This window comes from Sitophilus oryzae, unplaced genomic scaffold (assembly GCF_002938485.1).
Source record: "Sitophilus oryzae breed Bouriz unplaced genomic scaffold, Soryzae_2.0 scaffold_494_pilon_pilon, whole genome shotgun sequence".
Classification (NCBI taxonomy): Eukaryota; Metazoa; Arthropoda; class Insecta; order Coleoptera; family Curculionidae; genus Sitophilus; species Sitophilus oryzae.
Genome location: NW_022147078.1, coordinates 768,541 through 787,680, shown reverse-complemented (window position 1 = coordinate 787,680; position 19,140 = coordinate 768,541). Strand labels below are relative to the sequence as shown.

At 31.0% G+C, this 19,140-nt stretch overlaps 1 protein-coding gene and 1 long non-coding RNA gene across 4 annotated transcripts in view; both read right to left on the bottom strand.

Moving 5' to 3' along the window:
* The window catches only part of LOC115886521, a 57,500-nt gene extending 56,893 nt beyond the window's left edge, over positions 1-607 (bottom strand). The window contains exon 1 of one of the 2 annotated variants that reach the window (XR_004050902.1): positions 59-607. This is a non-coding gene — a long non-coding RNA (uncharacterized LOC115886521). The remainder of the gene's footprint in view (positions 1-58) is intronic. The other variant, XR_004050903.1, reaches the window with a different exon arrangement.
* A 1,926-nt stretch (positions 608-2,533) lies between these two features.
* LOC115886556 (ABC transporter G family member 20) overlaps positions 2,534-19,140 on the bottom strand; it is a 37,034-nt gene continuing 20,427 nt past the window's right edge. For both annotated transcript variants that reach the window (XM_030905778.1, XM_030905779.1), the window contains exons 4-14: positions 17,122-17,258; positions 13,731-13,950; positions 9,516-9,789; positions 9,208-9,393; positions 8,862-9,052; positions 7,336-7,513; positions 6,988-7,103; positions 6,649-6,719; positions 5,488-5,753; positions 3,322-3,496; positions 2,534-2,821 (exon numbers count right to left, since the gene is read on the bottom strand). In XM_030905778.1, coding sequence (XP_030761638.1) covers positions 2,695-2,821; positions 3,322-3,496; positions 5,488-5,753; positions 6,649-6,719; positions 6,988-7,103; positions 7,336-7,513; positions 8,862-9,052; positions 9,208-9,393; positions 9,516-9,789; positions 13,731-13,950; positions 17,122-17,258 — 1,941 coding nt within the window. In that variant the 3' untranslated portion in view covers positions 2,534-2,694. The remainder of the gene's footprint in view (positions 2,822-3,321; positions 3,497-5,487; positions 5,754-6,648; positions 6,720-6,987; positions 7,104-7,335; positions 7,514-8,861; positions 9,053-9,207; positions 9,394-9,515; positions 9,790-13,730; positions 13,951-17,121; positions 17,259-19,140) is intronic.

Genomic DNA, 19,140 nt, shown 5'->3' with positions numbered 1-19,140 from the left:
TTATTTTTGTAGAAATAACAATAACAAAGGCATATTTTTAACAAAGAAGGTAACTTACCATTCTCCATAAGAATTTTCTGGAGTTTTCCGCAACACAGAATCTGGAACTCACATATCACTATATTTTTATAGAAAACGACTTTATTTACCACCAGCCAAACATTTTTCAACAATTAAACTCAATTTTTCACCTAAATTTTATTTCTATAAAACTAAGACCGGCAAAAACAAAAAACAAATATTTTTTGACATATGTCGATATTTTTGTCCATAGCCTGCATTGATTGAATATCGTAGCTTAATCGGGAGTGACTAAAGTTCCGTTGTACGGAAACAAAATAATATAAACTAATTTATTTTTTATTACTCTTTTTTAATATTACGTAGAAACTAAGTAGATTATAGGTGAATATTAAATAAATAATGATTCAGTAATGCCTTAGAATCGTGTTGATGTAATGTTAGGGTTATTCAAATAAATTTTATATAAAATAAAATATATTATATTATATAATAAAATGAAATGGGCTGTTAAAAAAAGATATGCTGTGTGTCATTATTGTCATCGTAGTTTTTGGGTAGTAGAAAATGTTATTTTATTATATAAAAGGTTTAGAAATAGTTTATTTTATTTTATTCTACGAATTTATAATGTGTTAAATAAATTTATAATTGCTAAATTCTTGTTTTATTTACAAATATATTCTAATAGCTTCATAAATAAAAAAAAATGATTTAATTACGTATATACATGGTGGCCCCGCAACCAGTTTATAATCATCTGCCGATGATGCTAACATGGTTAGCGAAACGCGCGTCCAGTGTAAAAGTAAAAGTGTTTTGGTGTATTGTGGTGATTTAGTGTTTTATTTTGCTATTAAACTATTGTAGGTAAATTAAATAAAAGTAAACTATTTTAAATATAAATAAAGTGCATAAACTAATGTTGATTTTGAAAATAGCTACTAACTGTCTCTAGCAAATTGCCATGGCAACACCAGCCATCTTGATTGCCATTTTATTGAAAAATCGCTTTTTATTCAAAATCTGAACCAGATAGGTATAGGAAACCCTAAGATAGTTTGAAAGAGCATTTAAATCTGCTTCGATTTATTTAAAAAAATACATAGTGTTGTATTTGAAATAACGAAGTTTTTATGTAAAATAAATATTCAAAATAGACTAGCAATTTTTGATACCCCTGTATACATTTAAGGAAGCAATAAAATTTTTTAGTATGGTTTATTTCTCTGGCTTCATAGTCAGCACAATAATTAACTCTGAAAAGTAATGTACGGGGTGTTGACAAACTTTTTTATTATAGCATGCATATTTAAATATCTTTAAATATCTCAAAAACCAAAGCATTTAAACATTTAAACCCTTAAATAATAGAAATTATTAATAAATGCCTTATTTTATGCCCAAGAATCCAAAAATGAAATAATATACCGGGTGTTCCATAAGAAAAAATATAACTTTGGTATGGATCTTAGTTCTGACACACTCTGTACATTTGAAAATAATTTTAAATTATGCACATTGCCTCTCTACAGATACCCATAAAAAAATTTGTTTCTACATTTTTCCGTTTTCGTATAATCAACCGAGGCGAATGAGGTGCGCCACCCTGTATATATTTTGGACACAAAAATTACAGCATGGTACCCACGATGTATTAAGAGACCTAGAGCACAGAATATCTAGCTACCAATGCGTAGCTAGATATTCTGTGCCTAGAGGAAGATCAAACTTGAGATGGGACCATATTGTCAAGATCAAGGTGTATTACTGGTTGCATAACTGCATTACTGCTACATAACCGTAACGTGCATTGGGGAACCTGGCGAATTCGCCAGAAAGTAAAAGAGAATTACAGAATTCTTTAGAAAATTCCAGAAACCATCGCCAGGGGGTATATAAGGCCCGCGCTTTGACAGTTGGAGAAGTCTGAAGATAGCCTGAAGTCTGAAGTTTGATAATACCGCGAAATAACGTTAGAGTAATAGCAGTTGCATAAATTGTGTTGTAAATAGTATAAGTTGTGTGTACAGAGTGAGACAAATAAATTCGTTAAGTATTTTATCGTGAGTTTAAATAGTGGACCCACGGAATCCGTAACAATATTATATTAGAAAATGATCAGGGATAATTTGGGGCCGCATGGCCAACAACAGACAACAATGGACCAAATTACAAAGATAGTATCTAAATATGTGAGGGAGGCGCCACCATAATTGGAAATGGTTGAATAAGCTGAGAATGATGATAATACAGGGTGGCTCAACATTTCAAACGAGTCCATTAATATACTAAATATGAGATTTTTGAAATGAGATTGTTGAAGGACTATTAAAGCTACAATATAAAATAACTATCACAGAGTACTAGGTGTCCTAAATAGTCTGAGTCACCAAAAATAAACTAATAAAATGATTTTTACATATTGAAAGAGTTCATACTTATTAACACCTTCCCGGGATATTTAGATTAGTTATATTTTTTTCTTCTACGCTCTAAATAAGACACTCCTTGTTAAAATAAATTATTTATTTATTAAATACAAAAATGAGGTACGCAAAGTTACAATAAACAAAGTCTAAAATAGATCCTAACTGATACAATAACGAATACCTAAGGCAAGAATGTATCACACTGTTGAAATTTACCTAAAATTAATAAAAAAAAAACCTATTAACCCTTCTTAAACTTAAGTGTGATAAGACTTATTGTTAAAAATATGAAAATCCACAAAAGTAACGATAGAAATCCGGAATAGACTATTGGATCCTCAATACCCCAACCTCTGGCAATCACACATCTAGAAAAAAGAGTTTTCTATCATACGGAATATACAGGGTGTAAAAAACTTTAGTGGGTGAGACTTGATTGAAGATACCGAAATAAAGGCAAATATTTTTAGGGCTGGTAGATCTCGATAAAAGAAACATATTTTCTCTTTACTGTTTTTCAAATAAGTCCAAAATAATCAAGTTATTTTACTATAAAAATTAAAAAAAAATATATATATTTTTTGCTTAAATTTTGAGAACCACTGGAGCTTTTCTGAGTTCTCTTTTTTGCAAATTTAATCTACTATCTATGTTGCCATATTATCAAGAATTTATGTTTTTTAACTAAAAATTAGTATATAATAGATCCCAAATTTTTAAAAAGAAAATTTTCGCGAAAAAAACCGAAGCTACTCCTAAAAATATTTGCACTTATTTAAGACTCACCCTGTATATGTATAAAACAGAACAAAATTTCTTATTGTTGTTTAAATAGCTGGAAGATCACTGGAATAAGTTTTTCACTTACCTTAGACTTTCTGTGGCTTGAGTTAAGGGCAAGAAGTCTGTGATCCACAGTAAATAAGGGCTCATGGCTTGAATGGGCCATATAATGCCACACAGCATCACAATGGGAAGAAAACTACCAAGGGCTAAGTACGTAGCTGATCTTTCAGTGTCACAGGTACAAGCAATAACAAAGCCTGTAAAAATAAATTCGTCATTAATATTTCGTTATTTTTCCGTCCTGGTCCAAGAGTTTTAATATACAGGGTGGTCCGAACTGTATTCCGGAAATTTCGGCAGCATTTTCTGAAGATAAAAATAAGTAAAAAAGTTCGTATAAATGTATGTCCTAAGATGCATAGGTACTTTAGGAGATACAGGGTGTAGAAGTTTCATTTTTATTTCGATTTTTTACAAATAATTTCTGAAGTAAGGTCAATATTTGGATGAAAATTGGTGTCTGGAAGTTTTTTGACATGAGAAATTTGATTTTAATTTCAATATGACTCCTATTTGTAGAGGGCGCCACCTAAAACTAAGCATTTTGGGACATATATTTATACGAACTTTTTTACTTATTTTTGCAGAATATACTGTCGAAGTTTCCGGAGTACAGGGTGTCCCATTTTGGTTGAAATCATACGGTATCTTAGTTATTAGTGAAGATAGAAGGGTGCGGTTTGCACAAACCTGTCTCACTTTTTTGTCAAACGGAAGATGCCGTAGACAAAATTTTCATAGCCCTCTTCGTTTCCAAGCTACAGAGTCTTTTTGAAAATTTTGCAATTTGGGACACCTCCTGTATCTCTGTTATTGTTAAAGCTATCAAGAAGGTGAAAACTGTTTATTGTAGAACTTTTTACGTAGAATACAGTGGCGTAGTCTGTTTTTCTACCAAAAAAATATTTTTGAAAATATGAACTAAAGTTATGTTTTTTTAAATAGAACACCCTGTATATTTATAAATCGTATGATCTATCTTGCAATAAGCTTCTCAAAAATATATATCACTCTATATTTATTTTCACTATTTACTGGAATATTTAAAAATTTTTATTAAAATATCATATTTATTAGTAGGCCATGATTGAATAAAAGAAACTAAAGAATTATTAAAAGTATACTGCTATCTGTCTCTTGTTTTATTTTGGGAGCCGCTAATAAATTCTTTATATATTAGGGAAACTTAACTCTCTACCGCTATTTGTAAATCTTGGAATACGTGTATACGTAAGAATAATCTATCGTATCGGAAATTTTAGATATTCCTTTAGCTAATTTACGTACAATTTCAGCAAGAAACATTCCTCCTCATAACTATGGAAATATTAGAATACTGTTAAATTATTATTTTTCAAATCAATGAATTGGAACCAATGAACGCATATTGATAGCCTCCTCGATTCCCGGATTTCGCCGTTCTCGATTTCTGATTTTGGGGATTTTTGAAATACGAAATATATCGTGGGCACTACAACAATGTCGAACACCTGAAAAATGCTTTAATAATTCAAGATTTAGATATTTGCAAACCCATCCCGTTATAAAATAAAGAAAAATATATTCACAGTTTCAGTGGTAACAGTTTTTTCAAAAGTAGAATATACCAATCCCAAATAAATTTTAATATGTGTATGACTATTTTAGTAAATACCATTTTGATTTTTTGTTATTTATCACGGCCTACTAATAAGAAAATGATTATTATTAAATATTACAGTAAATAGTCAAAATAAATATAGTGCTATATATTTTTGAGAAGCTCATAGCCAGCCTGATCATATGATTTATAAATATACAAGGTGTTCTATTTGAAAAACACAACTTCATACCTTCAAAAATATTGTTTGCGTAGAAAAACAGACTACGCCACTGTATTCTACGTAAAAAATTCTACAAAAAACAGTTTTCACCTTCTCGATACCTTTAACAATAACAGAGATACAGGAGGTGTCCCAAATTGCAAAATTTTCGAAAAGACCCTGTAGCTCAGAAATGAAGAGGGCTATGAAAATTTTGTTTGCAGCATCTTCCGTTTGACGATAAAGTGGGACAGGTTTGTGCAAAACGCATCCTTCTATCTTCACTAATAACGGAGATACCCTATGATTTCAACTAAAATGGGACACACTGTACAGTTCGGACCACCCTGTATAAAACTCTGAAAAAGATCTGAATTAGTACTTACCAAAACACATTCCACATAAACCTCCCAATATGGTCAAAGTAAACAGCAGTAACCAGCTTCCGTTTTGTGTGAGGTGGAATATGGGGAAGGCTACAATAAGTACCATGGTGGTTTGTCCAAACATCACCACAAATTGAGTGAGTACCTGCGAGAACAACATTTCTGTTGCTGTTATACCGTTGACCAAAGATCTTTCCAAAATTCCTTCGTTTCTTTCTAGCAACATAGCTCCTGAAGTCAAAGCTACAGCCATAAAAAAGATGATCCTGAAAATAATACAGTTATTGATTATATAACTGTTAAAATAAGTATCTACTACAAACTTAGACAGATAATGTAATTAGACAAACCTTACTATAAAGAAATAAGAAATAATTGCCAAATATAAGAAAATTAAGCAACAAGTATTATATTAAAATCTGTGGACAAATAAATAGTAAATAACCAAACGGTTTGTTTACATTTTGCTTGTATATATTGAGTCAAAACAAATCATTGTACATATGATTAGTCTTTTGGGCTACGCGATGGGACGCGTCGTCTGTTTTTTTACGAAAAACATCGAGAGAATATCGTTTCCCCTCTCACGGATACCCCGTAGCTACAGAACGGACAGACGTACTGTAGTACCAAATTGTTCGTAAAAAAAATATTTTTCCAAATATGCTAATGAGCCACCCTAGTCCAATTTGAAAAAATTAAGATAGATACCTATGATTAAAAATACGATTTGGGCGTCCCTTAACCAGCCAGGTTACACACAAGACACGAAAAACATTAGACGATCAAATCTATTTTTCCAAGGCTCTTTGATTAAAAATTAGTGTTTTTAACACAGTCATAGTACTCTAGATTGAAATTTAAAATACAATTTTCTTTTATGCGAAAATGTCAAAAGTTGACATATGATGTGTCATTCTATTCATGTGAGTGTCATTTTCTATCAAATAAAGTAAAAAAATACCGAGAGTGTCATTTAAAAATCAAAAGTTGTAGTCATTTCCGGTGAAACAGGAAAGGATCAAAAACAATTGAATACGTCAATCAATCCTAATTTATGTCATATACTAACATATCAAATCTCGTTTTTTTATCAGAAAAAATAAAAAAGTTATAGGGGTGAGCCGCTTTTGAGACGCACCCGGTATATATTTTACTTACGTAAGAATAAATCCTGGAGCTGCAAAATCTGTAAAGTCTGGCTGACCATATCCATATATCGGCTTCTCAAACTAAAATAAAAAAATGTGTTTTCCCTGTGAGGATTTTTCATATTATTAAAAAAATAATTTCAAATCACAGCTTATTCGATAGACAGCCAGTCGATTAACGATGCATAACAATTCGAATTTTCAGTTCCATTGAAGCTATACTAAACGCATAGTAAAATTGACTAAACTAATTACCTGCTTAAAAACTAAGGAAGATGACTAGCTGGCTAGTGATTTCGCTGTGGTTCGAATAAATTATAAAAAATCTAGGTAAGTTATGATTACTCACTCTGATAGGTCTTCCAAAAACTTTAGGGTCAATTCCGCACTGCTTTAAGAAAGCCTGTCCATAACTTTCCAGACCAAAGAGCAAATCCCTCGTCACGAACGTTGCGATATTTTCATCTAATAAAAGAAATTGAAAAATTAAAATTTCATATTTTATTACTCAACTCAACAGTAGGTACCAACTGACAATTTTTTTAACATATCAATTCTAAAGTTAATTTAAAATAACTTTTTTTTAAATTTTAGTGGGAAAACATTTTTATGGTTGGATTGAAAACGCTATATTTATTTTGAGTCTATTCAAATATGAAAAAAAAAGTAAAAATCGTTCATATATATTTTTATTTACTTGATTTGTCTGGAGTGACGTGGATTTTGGACGTTTCCAGGTCCCAAGCTGGAGTGTCCTTTCCCAATTCTATCCTGGACCGCAGAGAATCAGAAAAATTATGTGGCACAACTAACATTGCCCACGATTTTCCTTTCACCACTGCCGTTCTGGCTTCTTCCTCAGTGGCGTAGTACGTCTAAAAATAGATAAAAAAATCAATTTTATTTATTTACTATACAGGGTAGCATAATGTCACATAGTTAGCGAAACGCGCATCCAGTGTAAACGTAAAAGTGTTTTGGTGTATTGCGGTGATTTAGTATTTTATTTTTCTGTGTAACAGCAAAGGTTCCAACCCCCAACTGTAATATTTTTTTTCATTATTTATAGGTACCTTGTTTATTTTTTTTTAGTTGCAAAAAACCTGATTTAAAAAAACTAGGTATACAGGGTGTTTCAAAACAAATGCGAAAAACTTTAGGGGGTGATTCCTTGTTCAAAATAAAGGGTAGTTTGCTTTATAAACGTTGGGTCAAAAGTCAACCATTAGGGAGATATCGCGGTACAAAGATGGCGGAAAAATAATGTTTTTATTTTTTATCTTGAAAACAAAAATAGATAGACTAATGAAATTTTATGGAAGCATTACTGTTATGAAAACACACTTTCTGGTAATTTTTTCACTTTTTTAAAATGAGTGGAAGGGGTTGAAATAAACTACCCCTATCATTCTTGTTAACGAAATTTAAAGAAAAATCTTATCAAATACATGCAAAAAAATTAATTTGGATAGTTTAGTTTGTTTAGAAACTTTTATCTCTCTTGTGTTTTTTGATAAAACTCACCGATTTGAAATTAAAAAATAAAATGTAAAGCATTACATGTCAGGACAAAAAACATTTTTAGATTAAGAATCTAGTGATAATAACGATAATACTAATCATCTAGATAATAACGTATTGCAGTAGAGTAATGTCAAATAAAATAATATTAGGAACATCCTAAAAAGTACCAGCGGCTGACTAGATTTTTTCCTAAAAAAATTACAGCAGCCTACTAGATTCTTTATCAGAAAATGTTTTTTGTCCTGGCATGTAATGCTTTACATTTTATTTTTTAATTTCAAATCGGTGAGTTTTATCAAAAAAATACAAGAGATAAAAAAGTTTCTAAACAAACTAAACTATCCAAATTATTTTTTTTGCATGTGTTTGATAAGATTTTTTTTTTAAATTTCGTTAACAAGAATGATAGGGGTAGTTTATTTCAACCCCTTGCACTCATTTTAAAAAAGTGAAAAAATTACCAGAAAGTGTGTTTTCATAACAGTAATGCTTCCATAAAATTTTATTAGTCTATCTCTTTTCGTTTTCAAGATAAAAAATAAAAACATTATTTTTCCGCCATCTTTGTACCGCGATATCTTCCTAATGGTTGACTTTTGACCCAACGTTTATGAAGCAAACTACCCTTTATTTTGAACAAGGAATCACCCCCTGAAGTTTTTCGCATTTGTTTTGAAACACCCTGTATATAGGACTTACCAAATCAAGAGAGTAATTATCGGCAATATATTGGAAATAATTACAACTCAAGTGTGACGCATTACAACCATACTTATACTGGCATCGTTCCATAGGGTAGTCAATTTCATAGTTGACAATTGATAGAGGAACATTTTTTGGATCATGTCCTATCGTTATACAGAATAGAATCGTTTGTCCAACAGGTAAACCTAAGAAAGAATTGCAATATTTCATTAATATAGATATTTTGATTCAAATGTAAATCTCAAAGAAATAAGTAATCATAGATGTATCAAAAAATATTTTAGAAACCTTCTAAGTCTACTTATTTCTCTGAGATGTGAAATGTTAAAACGGTTCTAACCTATAATAAACGCCATAATGGGTATGTTCCGCCACATCCACAAGAAATTCTTCCACATCATGACCCGCATGTGGGAAAAACTGACAACTTTTAGCATATCGCGAAATCGGAAGCCCGTGTCTTCGTCTGGTGGTAGTTCCGACGGTATTTCTTCTGCTGTGGGTTCTGGAGCAATGGATACCCTTCCTAGAATCATAGAAAAGTACCTTTAAACAACTATACTAACTTTAATATACGTATTTAAACTTAAAACATGACATTGGTTGATTTAAAAAATCTTGTGATCAATCAATCAAACTTTTACTTACTGTTTGTCCTACTCGATATAGAGATGTTATCACCAAATTCTCCAGATATTTCTCCAACTTCGTCATCCAGAACTGCAGCATCGTTGACAGCTCCTGCAGGAATAGGAATAGTGTCTGTTACAGTTTGTAGTACACTGGATCGTCTTCTTTTTCCCATGTTTTGGATCACACTGAGCTTGAGAAACACATCTTCAAGACTCTCTGCGTTGAACTGGCTTATGAGGCGTTCTGGAGAAGCTTCTGCCAGGAAGTAGCCTCCACGCATCAGTCCGATCTGAAATATTCAATCCAATAAATAAAAAATCAATAAGTAATGTACAACAAATTAGTAGACAGAAATAACACAGCACTGGAAATAGTAGAAGAATGAATATACAATATTTGGGCTTAGGATTTTTACTACCAGAAATCAACAGAAGAATGAAGTTAGCATAATTTCGGGAGACGATAATGCAATTTTATCGTCGTGTATAAAACAATATTTTTTTCGAAAGCGAGTTACGTTTTAAAAAATATTCAGAAATTATTATTTCAAGGAATTTATTACGAGTAGAAAAAATATTGTTCTGGGTTGGCGTTGGTTTCTATGTACTTTGACAAATAAATAAAACTGTCTCTTTAGTTGTCAGTTTTGAGTCAATATTTTTTAATTCTCTTTCGTGTCGATTGCTGATTGAATTGGAGCCAGAAATGACTCAAAACGAAATAAGTAAATTACGAACAGATATTCAGGCTGAGGCGACAAACGCCATACCCAAACTACTTCCATTTAAATCCCGAATTGTGAAAAGAAATACAAAAATTTTCAAAAATGGAAGCAATTAAAACACGTCCGAGAAGAAATAAAATTTTTAACCTATCCTCGCTGTTAAAGTACTATTTTATCTACTATTTTTGATAGATATAAGGCAATTTTAACAGTTGCCATGGAAAAAATATATTTTTGTCATACGCTCCCAAAAACAGCTATTTTACGGACTCATTTCAGTCCGTAAAATGTTTCTTTTTCGGCCTAGGCCGTAAAGGTCGTCATGGCAACCTTTATGGACTAAAATGTCTAAATTCGTTATTTGGTTGTTTTATTTTGTCATTCGAAATTTGTCACAAAATCACATAAAATTATACATATATTTATAATTAAATTATTAAATACTAACAATATCAAAAGCTAAGTTATTTGTTTAAAGTAAGTACCTAGGTACCTATTTAAAAGAGGCTTTTAAATTAAAATATTCTTAAATTACAGTCACAAACAAGACATAATCATGTGGTACATTTTTGGCCTAAGACAAGCATATTTTCTATACAACTCAACTGGATTGACAACGTTCCCTTCGTTCACCACCGGAAACACTCTTTTGATATTAGTTTTTGTATCCGCAAGAGGGTAACTAAAAGGCAGCTGTTGTCTTTTTTCTATGATGTCTTGCACTCGTAGAGAGTACAATTCTTCTCTTCTACATGCTCCACAAAGGCCAATGACAAGAGCTACCTAAAATCAAATACAATGGAATAAGAAACCATCTATATATTTTAAAAATCATTATCGCAAACTTACCTTAGTAAGTAAATAAGTTTCATCACTAGCCGTGGCCAAAAAATCACCGATCTCTTTTATGGACAAAACCTTAGACTTTTAGGCTCGTAACCAACCGAATTCCTCTTCAAAAAAGCAATAAGTTTTGGAAATTTGTCAATATAAATATCTTCTTTAACACTTAACACTGCTCTCAGCATGGAATATTTCGACCAAATTGACGATGGTTTGAATGTTTGTGACTGTAATTTAAGAATATTTTAATTTAAAAGCCTCTTTTAAATAGGTACCTAGGTACTTACTTTTTCGTGGAAATAATTTAGCAATACATCTTCATTTACAACGAATACGCCATTTTGTCTTTCCATTCATTAAAAACATCATATTCTTTCTGGTAAATGGCACGAGACTTCACAGGAAGTAAATCCAACACGATTTCTTTGGCCTTATTAGCAATATGTTCGGGATTTTGGAACATTTTAAAATTGTTGATGAATTTGTGTGATTTTGTGACAAATTTCGAATGACATGTCAAAATGCGATGAAATAAACAAACTCGTTACTAAGATATGAATTTATAAGCCAACTTTTTCAAACATTATAATTTCAAATATGGAAAATTTGCAAATATGCGTTCTAAAAAACTGTAAAAAGCGTATGACAAAAAATAGTGTATGTAACACGTACCTAAATTATGTTTTTTAGGACTCATCTACTATTTCGGACTCGGCTAACGCCTCGTCCGCAAACAGTAATGATTCGTCCTAAAAAACATCATTTTAGGTACTAGTTACATAAATAGCTATTTCGTACTTTTGTGCTTAGGCGTAAACGTATTTTACTTTTATGCCTAGGCGTTAAAATGACTTTTTTTTATATTGTCAATAACGTCGCAAAAAATAATACTTTTGTGACGTTTGAAAAAAAAACTATTATTAGATACACAATGATATATTGTATACTTCTTTATAATATAAATCATATACCTATACTCTAGTTCTGACTAATAATCACATAAAATAAGGTAATTTATTCAAAGGCGCGTGTTGCGAAATTTAAACTAACGTATAAAGCACATTTAAGATAATAGCAGGAGGGCAATTTTTGGAATTGATCGTTTACATGCGAACGCGCAACTTTGCGAGTGTTAGAAAACGAATGCGTTTTAAAAATTCAATTTTTCAGCCATTTTCGCATCTTAATTTGCGATTGTCGTGAGCGTACGCAAAATTACGAGCCGGAACTGTGGCAACGTCGACAAATCACAGTGAAAAACTAAATTCTCTCCAGTTTAACCGTATTTTTTACTGTTTATTTACTTTTCATTACTTGGTATCGATAATCGAGGTTTGTTGTGTTGTTGGTCAAGTGGGTTAATAATGGAAAAAAAACGTGGAACTAATGTTAGAGAAAAGCAAAAAGTAACGTTAATATTTGTAAAGAAATTGCAATTGCAATAGGCAATGCAATAAATACCCGTATTGCAAAACCATACTGTTCTCTATTCTGTTGAGTTTTTCAAAATTATTTGTAAATTCAACCCATTGATCGGATATCTCTGGATGGTTTAGACCGTTGGTAACTTCATCAATTGAATGAGAAACCGAGGCTTGGTACATATCGATGTATTTATTTAAAGCAATATCCGGGCTGGTAACAACCACTTCCGTAAAATTTCAAAGCAGCTAAAGCTAAAATCTGAAATTTAATGTTACTTCATAGATATACAATAATAGAGAAAAATGTTACCCGGCTTTGCACATCCCAATCAGTCTTCTTTGTGGTCGCATGTACGGCTCAAGTAACTGAATTAAAAAACGGCACAAGTCTTTGGATAACCGAAATATTTTTATTTTTAATAAATTACCTTTCACTCAGTTCTATGAACGCATTCCCCGGATTGCGCAAAACATTAGGGCGGTATTGCAGTTCTGCATTTTCTAGGTTTCGAATGGCCAAAACATTCATTATCACTACTATTATTGATACACCTAAACCCAACTACAAACTTGGAACTATCAAATCTAATAAGTGCACTTAGAAAACATATCCTTACGATGCTGTCGATCCGCTCGCAAGACAACGCAGGGAAATTTGCTAATACGCAAAAATGCGAACACTTAAAAATTGGATTTTAGTGTTGATCGAAAAGTTGCGAACAATTTGCTAGGAAACGAATAGCCAAAAATTGCCCCCCAGGCTTTAAAAAAAACGATGTCGTATGAGTCGTCTAATAATACGAAACGAGTGTAATGAGGTTGATGCCAAGGATCGCAAAAAATAACAACAAATATAATTATATAGCCAATTGAACGATGGTTAGAGAAAAGTATATGTAATTTTCTAGTAAATTAGTAATGTCTAACATAGGAAATTACTTAAACGGGTAAAAATAAATAAAAACAAAGCGATTTTATTGTCTAATATGTTTAAACGGTTTTTCATATATAGGATTTAAAATAGTCCTTTATTAAAATTGGCCAGTTTTGCACATACATGTTTTTTTTTCGCTGATAATCAAGGCATTAATATTATAAGTGTCATTTGGTTGCCAAAAAAAACTGTCAAATTGTTTGGTCTCGATCATTTCAGATCATTCTGTCAATCAGTTATCCATATTACAAAACTGACTATTAATTAGAATATAAATTAAGAAAACAGCCATATTTAAAACTTACCAAATGGGCTTGTCTGGTTTCATCGATGTAATGAGTGGTGATAATAACAGTGGTTTTGCCGTGTTTGGTTATGTCCACCAAATGATTCCATATATTCTGACGCAATACTGGGTCAACTCCTACGGTTGGTTCATCCAGAATCAAGAGCTCGGGTTCATGAACCAAGGTGGCGGCAAACGATACCCTTCTTTGTTGACCACCACTAAGATTCTTGACTTGTCTAAACTCAAAAAAAAATCGTTATGAGTGTATGACTTTTACTCTGACTAACTTTATGACTGCTGATTATTTTTTTCATATTTATATTTTTTTATTTTATAAAAAACATTATATATTTTTTTATATTATTTTTTTTTATATTTAAAGTTGATGATTATATTTTACTCGATAGAAAAAACAATTTAAAGTAAAAAATCTTGCGTCATTAGAGTAAGTTAAATCTGTCAAACAAAACAGGAAAGAATTCGACAAACGACATCCAAAAAATGACAGAACCTACAATTTACTCCTCTAATTAGATTTAAAATGATAGCCTCAGCTGTCACTGTAATGTATCCTGTCGTTGGATAGACTACATAGACATTTCAGCACGTGTATTCAAAATTCCATTTTTTTAAAATTAAATAACATTTACCGCAACAATATTTAAAAAATCAACATTACTGTCAACAGTAATTAATATGTCTAACACCATTAAAACTGAAAAAATCAAATAATTCAAAATTAATTTATAAAATTATTTTTGTTTATCACTATTTTTATTAGCTACACGTTTATAAATAATTAATATTTAAGTCATTTTCACACATCAGAGACGTATCATTAAAAATGGCACAAATCTTTTCTTTTCAATTTTTTTGTCATTATTTTAAGTAAATAATTTCTATAATTATATACAGGGTGTTTCAAAACAAATGCGAAAAACTTCAGGGGGTCATTCCTTGTTCAAAATAAAGGGTAGTTTGCTTCATAAACGTTGGGTCAAAAGTCAACCATTAGGGAGATATCAGGAGTTTATTTCAACCCCTTCCACTCATTTTAAAAAAGTTAAAAAATTACCAGAAAGTGTGTTTTCATAACAGTAATGCTTCCGTAAAATTTCATTAGTCTATCTCTTTTCGTTTTCAAGATAAAAAATAAAAACATTATTTTTCCGCCATCTTTGTACCGCGATATCTCCCTAATGGTTGACTTTTGACCCAACGTTTATAAAGCAAACTACCCTTTATTTTGAACAAGGAATCATCCCCAGAAGTTTTTCGCATTTGTTTTGAAACACCCTGTATAATAAAGTGGTGTAAATAAATATTGTCAAAAAAAGTCGGCATTTTTTTTAAAGAATTATACTTTACTTACTTAGAATGAGCTAAAATCACAATAAACATGTAAATTGAATTTGCCTATACAAATTTACCATAAAAAGTGTATAAAAAATGTCATATTTCTTAGCCACAGTACCTGCCGAGTGACATGGTCATAAATGTAAATTTGACTCACAAAATACCAAAAGTGTGTACTACCAAATTATTCGTAAAAAATGCTTTTTCCAAACATGCCATTGAGTCAGATTTGAGCATCGTTTAACCAGCCAGGACAAGACACTTAAAACATAAGCCGATCAAATTTATTTTTCCAAGGTTCCTTGATTTCAAATTAGTGTTTTTAACACAGCCATGGCACTCTAGATTGAAATTTAAAATACGATTTTTTTAGCGAGAATGTCAAAAATTGACATATGATTATTTACATTATTCTATTCAGAGTGTCATTTCTATCGAATGAAGTAAAAAAATACCGAAGGTGCCATTTATAAATCAAAATTTGTGGTGATTTCCGGTGAAACAGGAAGTAATCAATGCTTATTTTTGTCATGTACTAACATACGAAATCTGGTTTTTTATCTGAAAAATTAAAAAGTTATAGAGGTGAGTCACTTTTGAGACGCAACCGGTATAGCTGAGGGGCGGGAAAGTGAAATAGCAAAAGCGGTTCCACCGTTTTCACGGAAATCTCAAATAAAATAGTTCCAGCCCTAGCCACTAGGTGGTAGTGCAATTAATTTTTAGGTTAAGAAGTTGCTACTAGTTATTGCCAAATAGCGTTAAATCAGAATTTTTTTGTAGTTTCCAACGGACATTGTCATATTATTTGTCAAATTCTCAAAAAATATTGTCGTTGTCATAGCGCCAATCATAATATCAAATAAATGATTATCAAAATGTTTTTCAAACTATAATTTGTTATATGTGTTTTAATTAGACAATTCCTTTTGTTTGTGGCCCTAAAAATATAATGTAAGTCTTTTATTTTTGCCATCATTTAAGTACCTATTTATATTTACTCCATTTACAAAACTTTGGGCGTATTACGTTGGTCTTGTTTTATTATAATTAACGATGTTTAAATATTTGACTTATAAATAAAAACTTTAAATAATAAATAATTTTTCACATGTTTGGCTTTAATTTTATTTAATAATTGTATAAATTATACTGTTAAATCTTATTTTTTACACATCACAACGATACTTGTTATTAGTATTGTTGAATTTGTGTAAAAATAAGATTTAATAATCAAATTTAATAATTTTAGAGTAAAATTGAATAAATACGCTCATTTAAAAAGCCCGCGCTTCGGTCCATTTAAAACAAGCCCTACTCAATAGATGGCGCCACTTCTGTAGGACCATTTTTCAGTATGGCAGAGTCCATTCTTTTTCTAGCTAGGTATATTCTTTGGTATAGCTCAATTATCGTTGACAATAATGACAGATGTCTATTACAAATCTATTGGCATACTACTACCATAGAGTTAAAAATTACTATTACTGAGTTTTATTTTTTCCCCAAAAATTACAAAATATACTAGTTTTATTATAAATTATTATTATAAAAATAATAGAAATTAAAAAGATTTATGCAGGATCTAAAAATAGATTAAAAAATAGGATGTTATATTTAAAAAAACATGTAATATCCGCCATATTTTTTTGAAGCACCCTGTATACTCGAAGATAATTATAAATTATGATTCTTATCTTTCTCTAAAACTTTTCTATTTAAGATCTTTTCATAATTTTCGAAATGAAATAAAATAATAAACACAAAAACTCTATCGTTGATTCACCCTGTATAATCCAATTAGTACGGAAACAACAATTCGAAAAATTAATAGGAAAAATAAAAACACAACCTTTATTCGCGTATTATAAGACTATAAATAAGGATGTAAACATATTAAGGGTTTCAAAGTTTCTTTGATTACAATAAATATACCATTATAAACTTAGTAACTATGTAAATGAAAAAAATTATAATGAATAATGCAAATTTTCTAATAAATTATAGTTGAAAACTAATTTTTGCACTATGGATTTCCAGTGTTTACTTACCTTTCAGCATCAGGAAGCATGAGAAAATTGACCAGAAACTCCAGTTTAGTCTCTATTTCTTGGGTAGTTTTCCCAGATAACCAACCAAAATACCTAAGAGTTTCTCTGATGGTGAATTCTCCATACAACGCAATTTCCTGCAATCAAAAACAAATTTGTAACGTGAATCATACAATATGAAAAAAACGGCGCCAAAGTCGCCTGGGGAATGACAATCGATGGTAATTTTGACGAGGTCAAGCCTTAGGCTTTTTGAATGGCATTTACTGAAGGTTGTAATTTATTTTTATATTCAATAAAACTATTTTTGAATATTGTAGTTCAAAATCTGCGAAAAATGGTGTTAATTTTTGTCAATTTTTAGTAAATGACGTCTAGAGATTGACCTTGCCAAAATTATCATCGATTGTCATTGATCGACCCCAGTCGTCTTCAACACCGTTTTTTTTTCGATCATACGGTATAATGGTACAATAGGTGACCAGCAAACCCCATATTAATTTATATTATAACATCCTTCTTAAAAAAGCAATTTAACGAAAATTTAAATGATTCACATAGAATCCCCATTTTATTCCTAAAAGTAGGTAGGTAATAAACCCAGACATAATGATTCTTTGAAAAAATAATTAATTATTACTTATTATATTAGGTCATGACTGGTAGTAGACATTGGTCGAATGTTTTCTTTTTTCGATAAAGTAGCAGTCTAGATTTGAAGATGATTGAGTTTCTTCCAGATCAGTACTCCATGCTTCCATCAGTACTCCAACTTAATTCTTCGGTTGATTTCTGGTAGTAGAGATCCCGAGCTGTGTATTATTTGTCCCAAATATATGTATTCTTCTACTATTTTCAGTTTTGGGTTATTTATTAGAATGTCTTTTCTGTCTACTAGTTCGTTTTACATTACTTTAGTTTTTGTTTATTTCATTTTTAAACCTACTTTATTGCTGGCTGTATTTAGTTCGTTAATTTGTGTTTGTAGTTCTTCAGAACCATTTTCTATTAGGAGTATGTCATCAGCGAATCTTAGATGGTTAAAATAGTCTTCATCTATTTTTAATCCTTTGTTGGTTCAGTCCAGTTGACGGAAGATTTCTGCTAGTGTTGCTGTAAACAGCTTTGGGGATATTCCGTGTCCTGTCATACTCCTTTGCCATTTGGGAACTCTGGAGTTGTTTTATATATGCTACTGTAAATTACAGTTGAGGGTTGGAACCTTTGGTGTTACACAGCAAAATAAAAACACTAAATCACCACAATACACCAAAACACTTTTACTTTTACACTGGACGCGCGTTTCGCTAACCATGTTAGCATCATCAGCAGATGATTATAAACTAAAAAAAAAAGTTCGAAAATTTACCTGATCATGAACCTTCTTTCTCAGTTAAAAATAATATTGAATTCATTAACAAAATTAAAGATATAACATTGCATGAAGGTGAAATTTTGGTCTCCTTTGATGTATCTTCGTTGTTCCCAAGTGTTCCAATTCCACATACTTTAGGCTACTTAAAGGAATTACTGAACGCAAATGGTCTCGACAACAAAACTGTGAGTGAATATATTGAGCTTACATCGTTATGTATGAAACAAAATTGTTTTCAATTTAATAACAACTTTTTTGAACAGCGGGAAGGTACAGAAATGGGTAATCCATTGTCTCCATTTTTGGCTAATTTATTCATGAGCAGGTTTGAAGTGGAGGCTAAGAATCAGTTTGGGTATTTTCCAAGAGTATGGTTTAGGTATGTGGATGATATTTTTGCTGTTTTTGACACACATTCAGACACTATAGATAATTTTATTTCTAAGTTAATAATCGTTTTCCTTCCATTAAATTTACGCATGAAATTGAGAACAACGACAGATTACCATTTCTAGATGTATGAGTTATTAGAAATATTAATAATTGCCTGGAATTTAATATCTATAGGAAAAATACGACCACACGCAGATATATTCCTAATGAATCACATCATAGTGTTGAACATAAAATGGCTAGTTTAAATT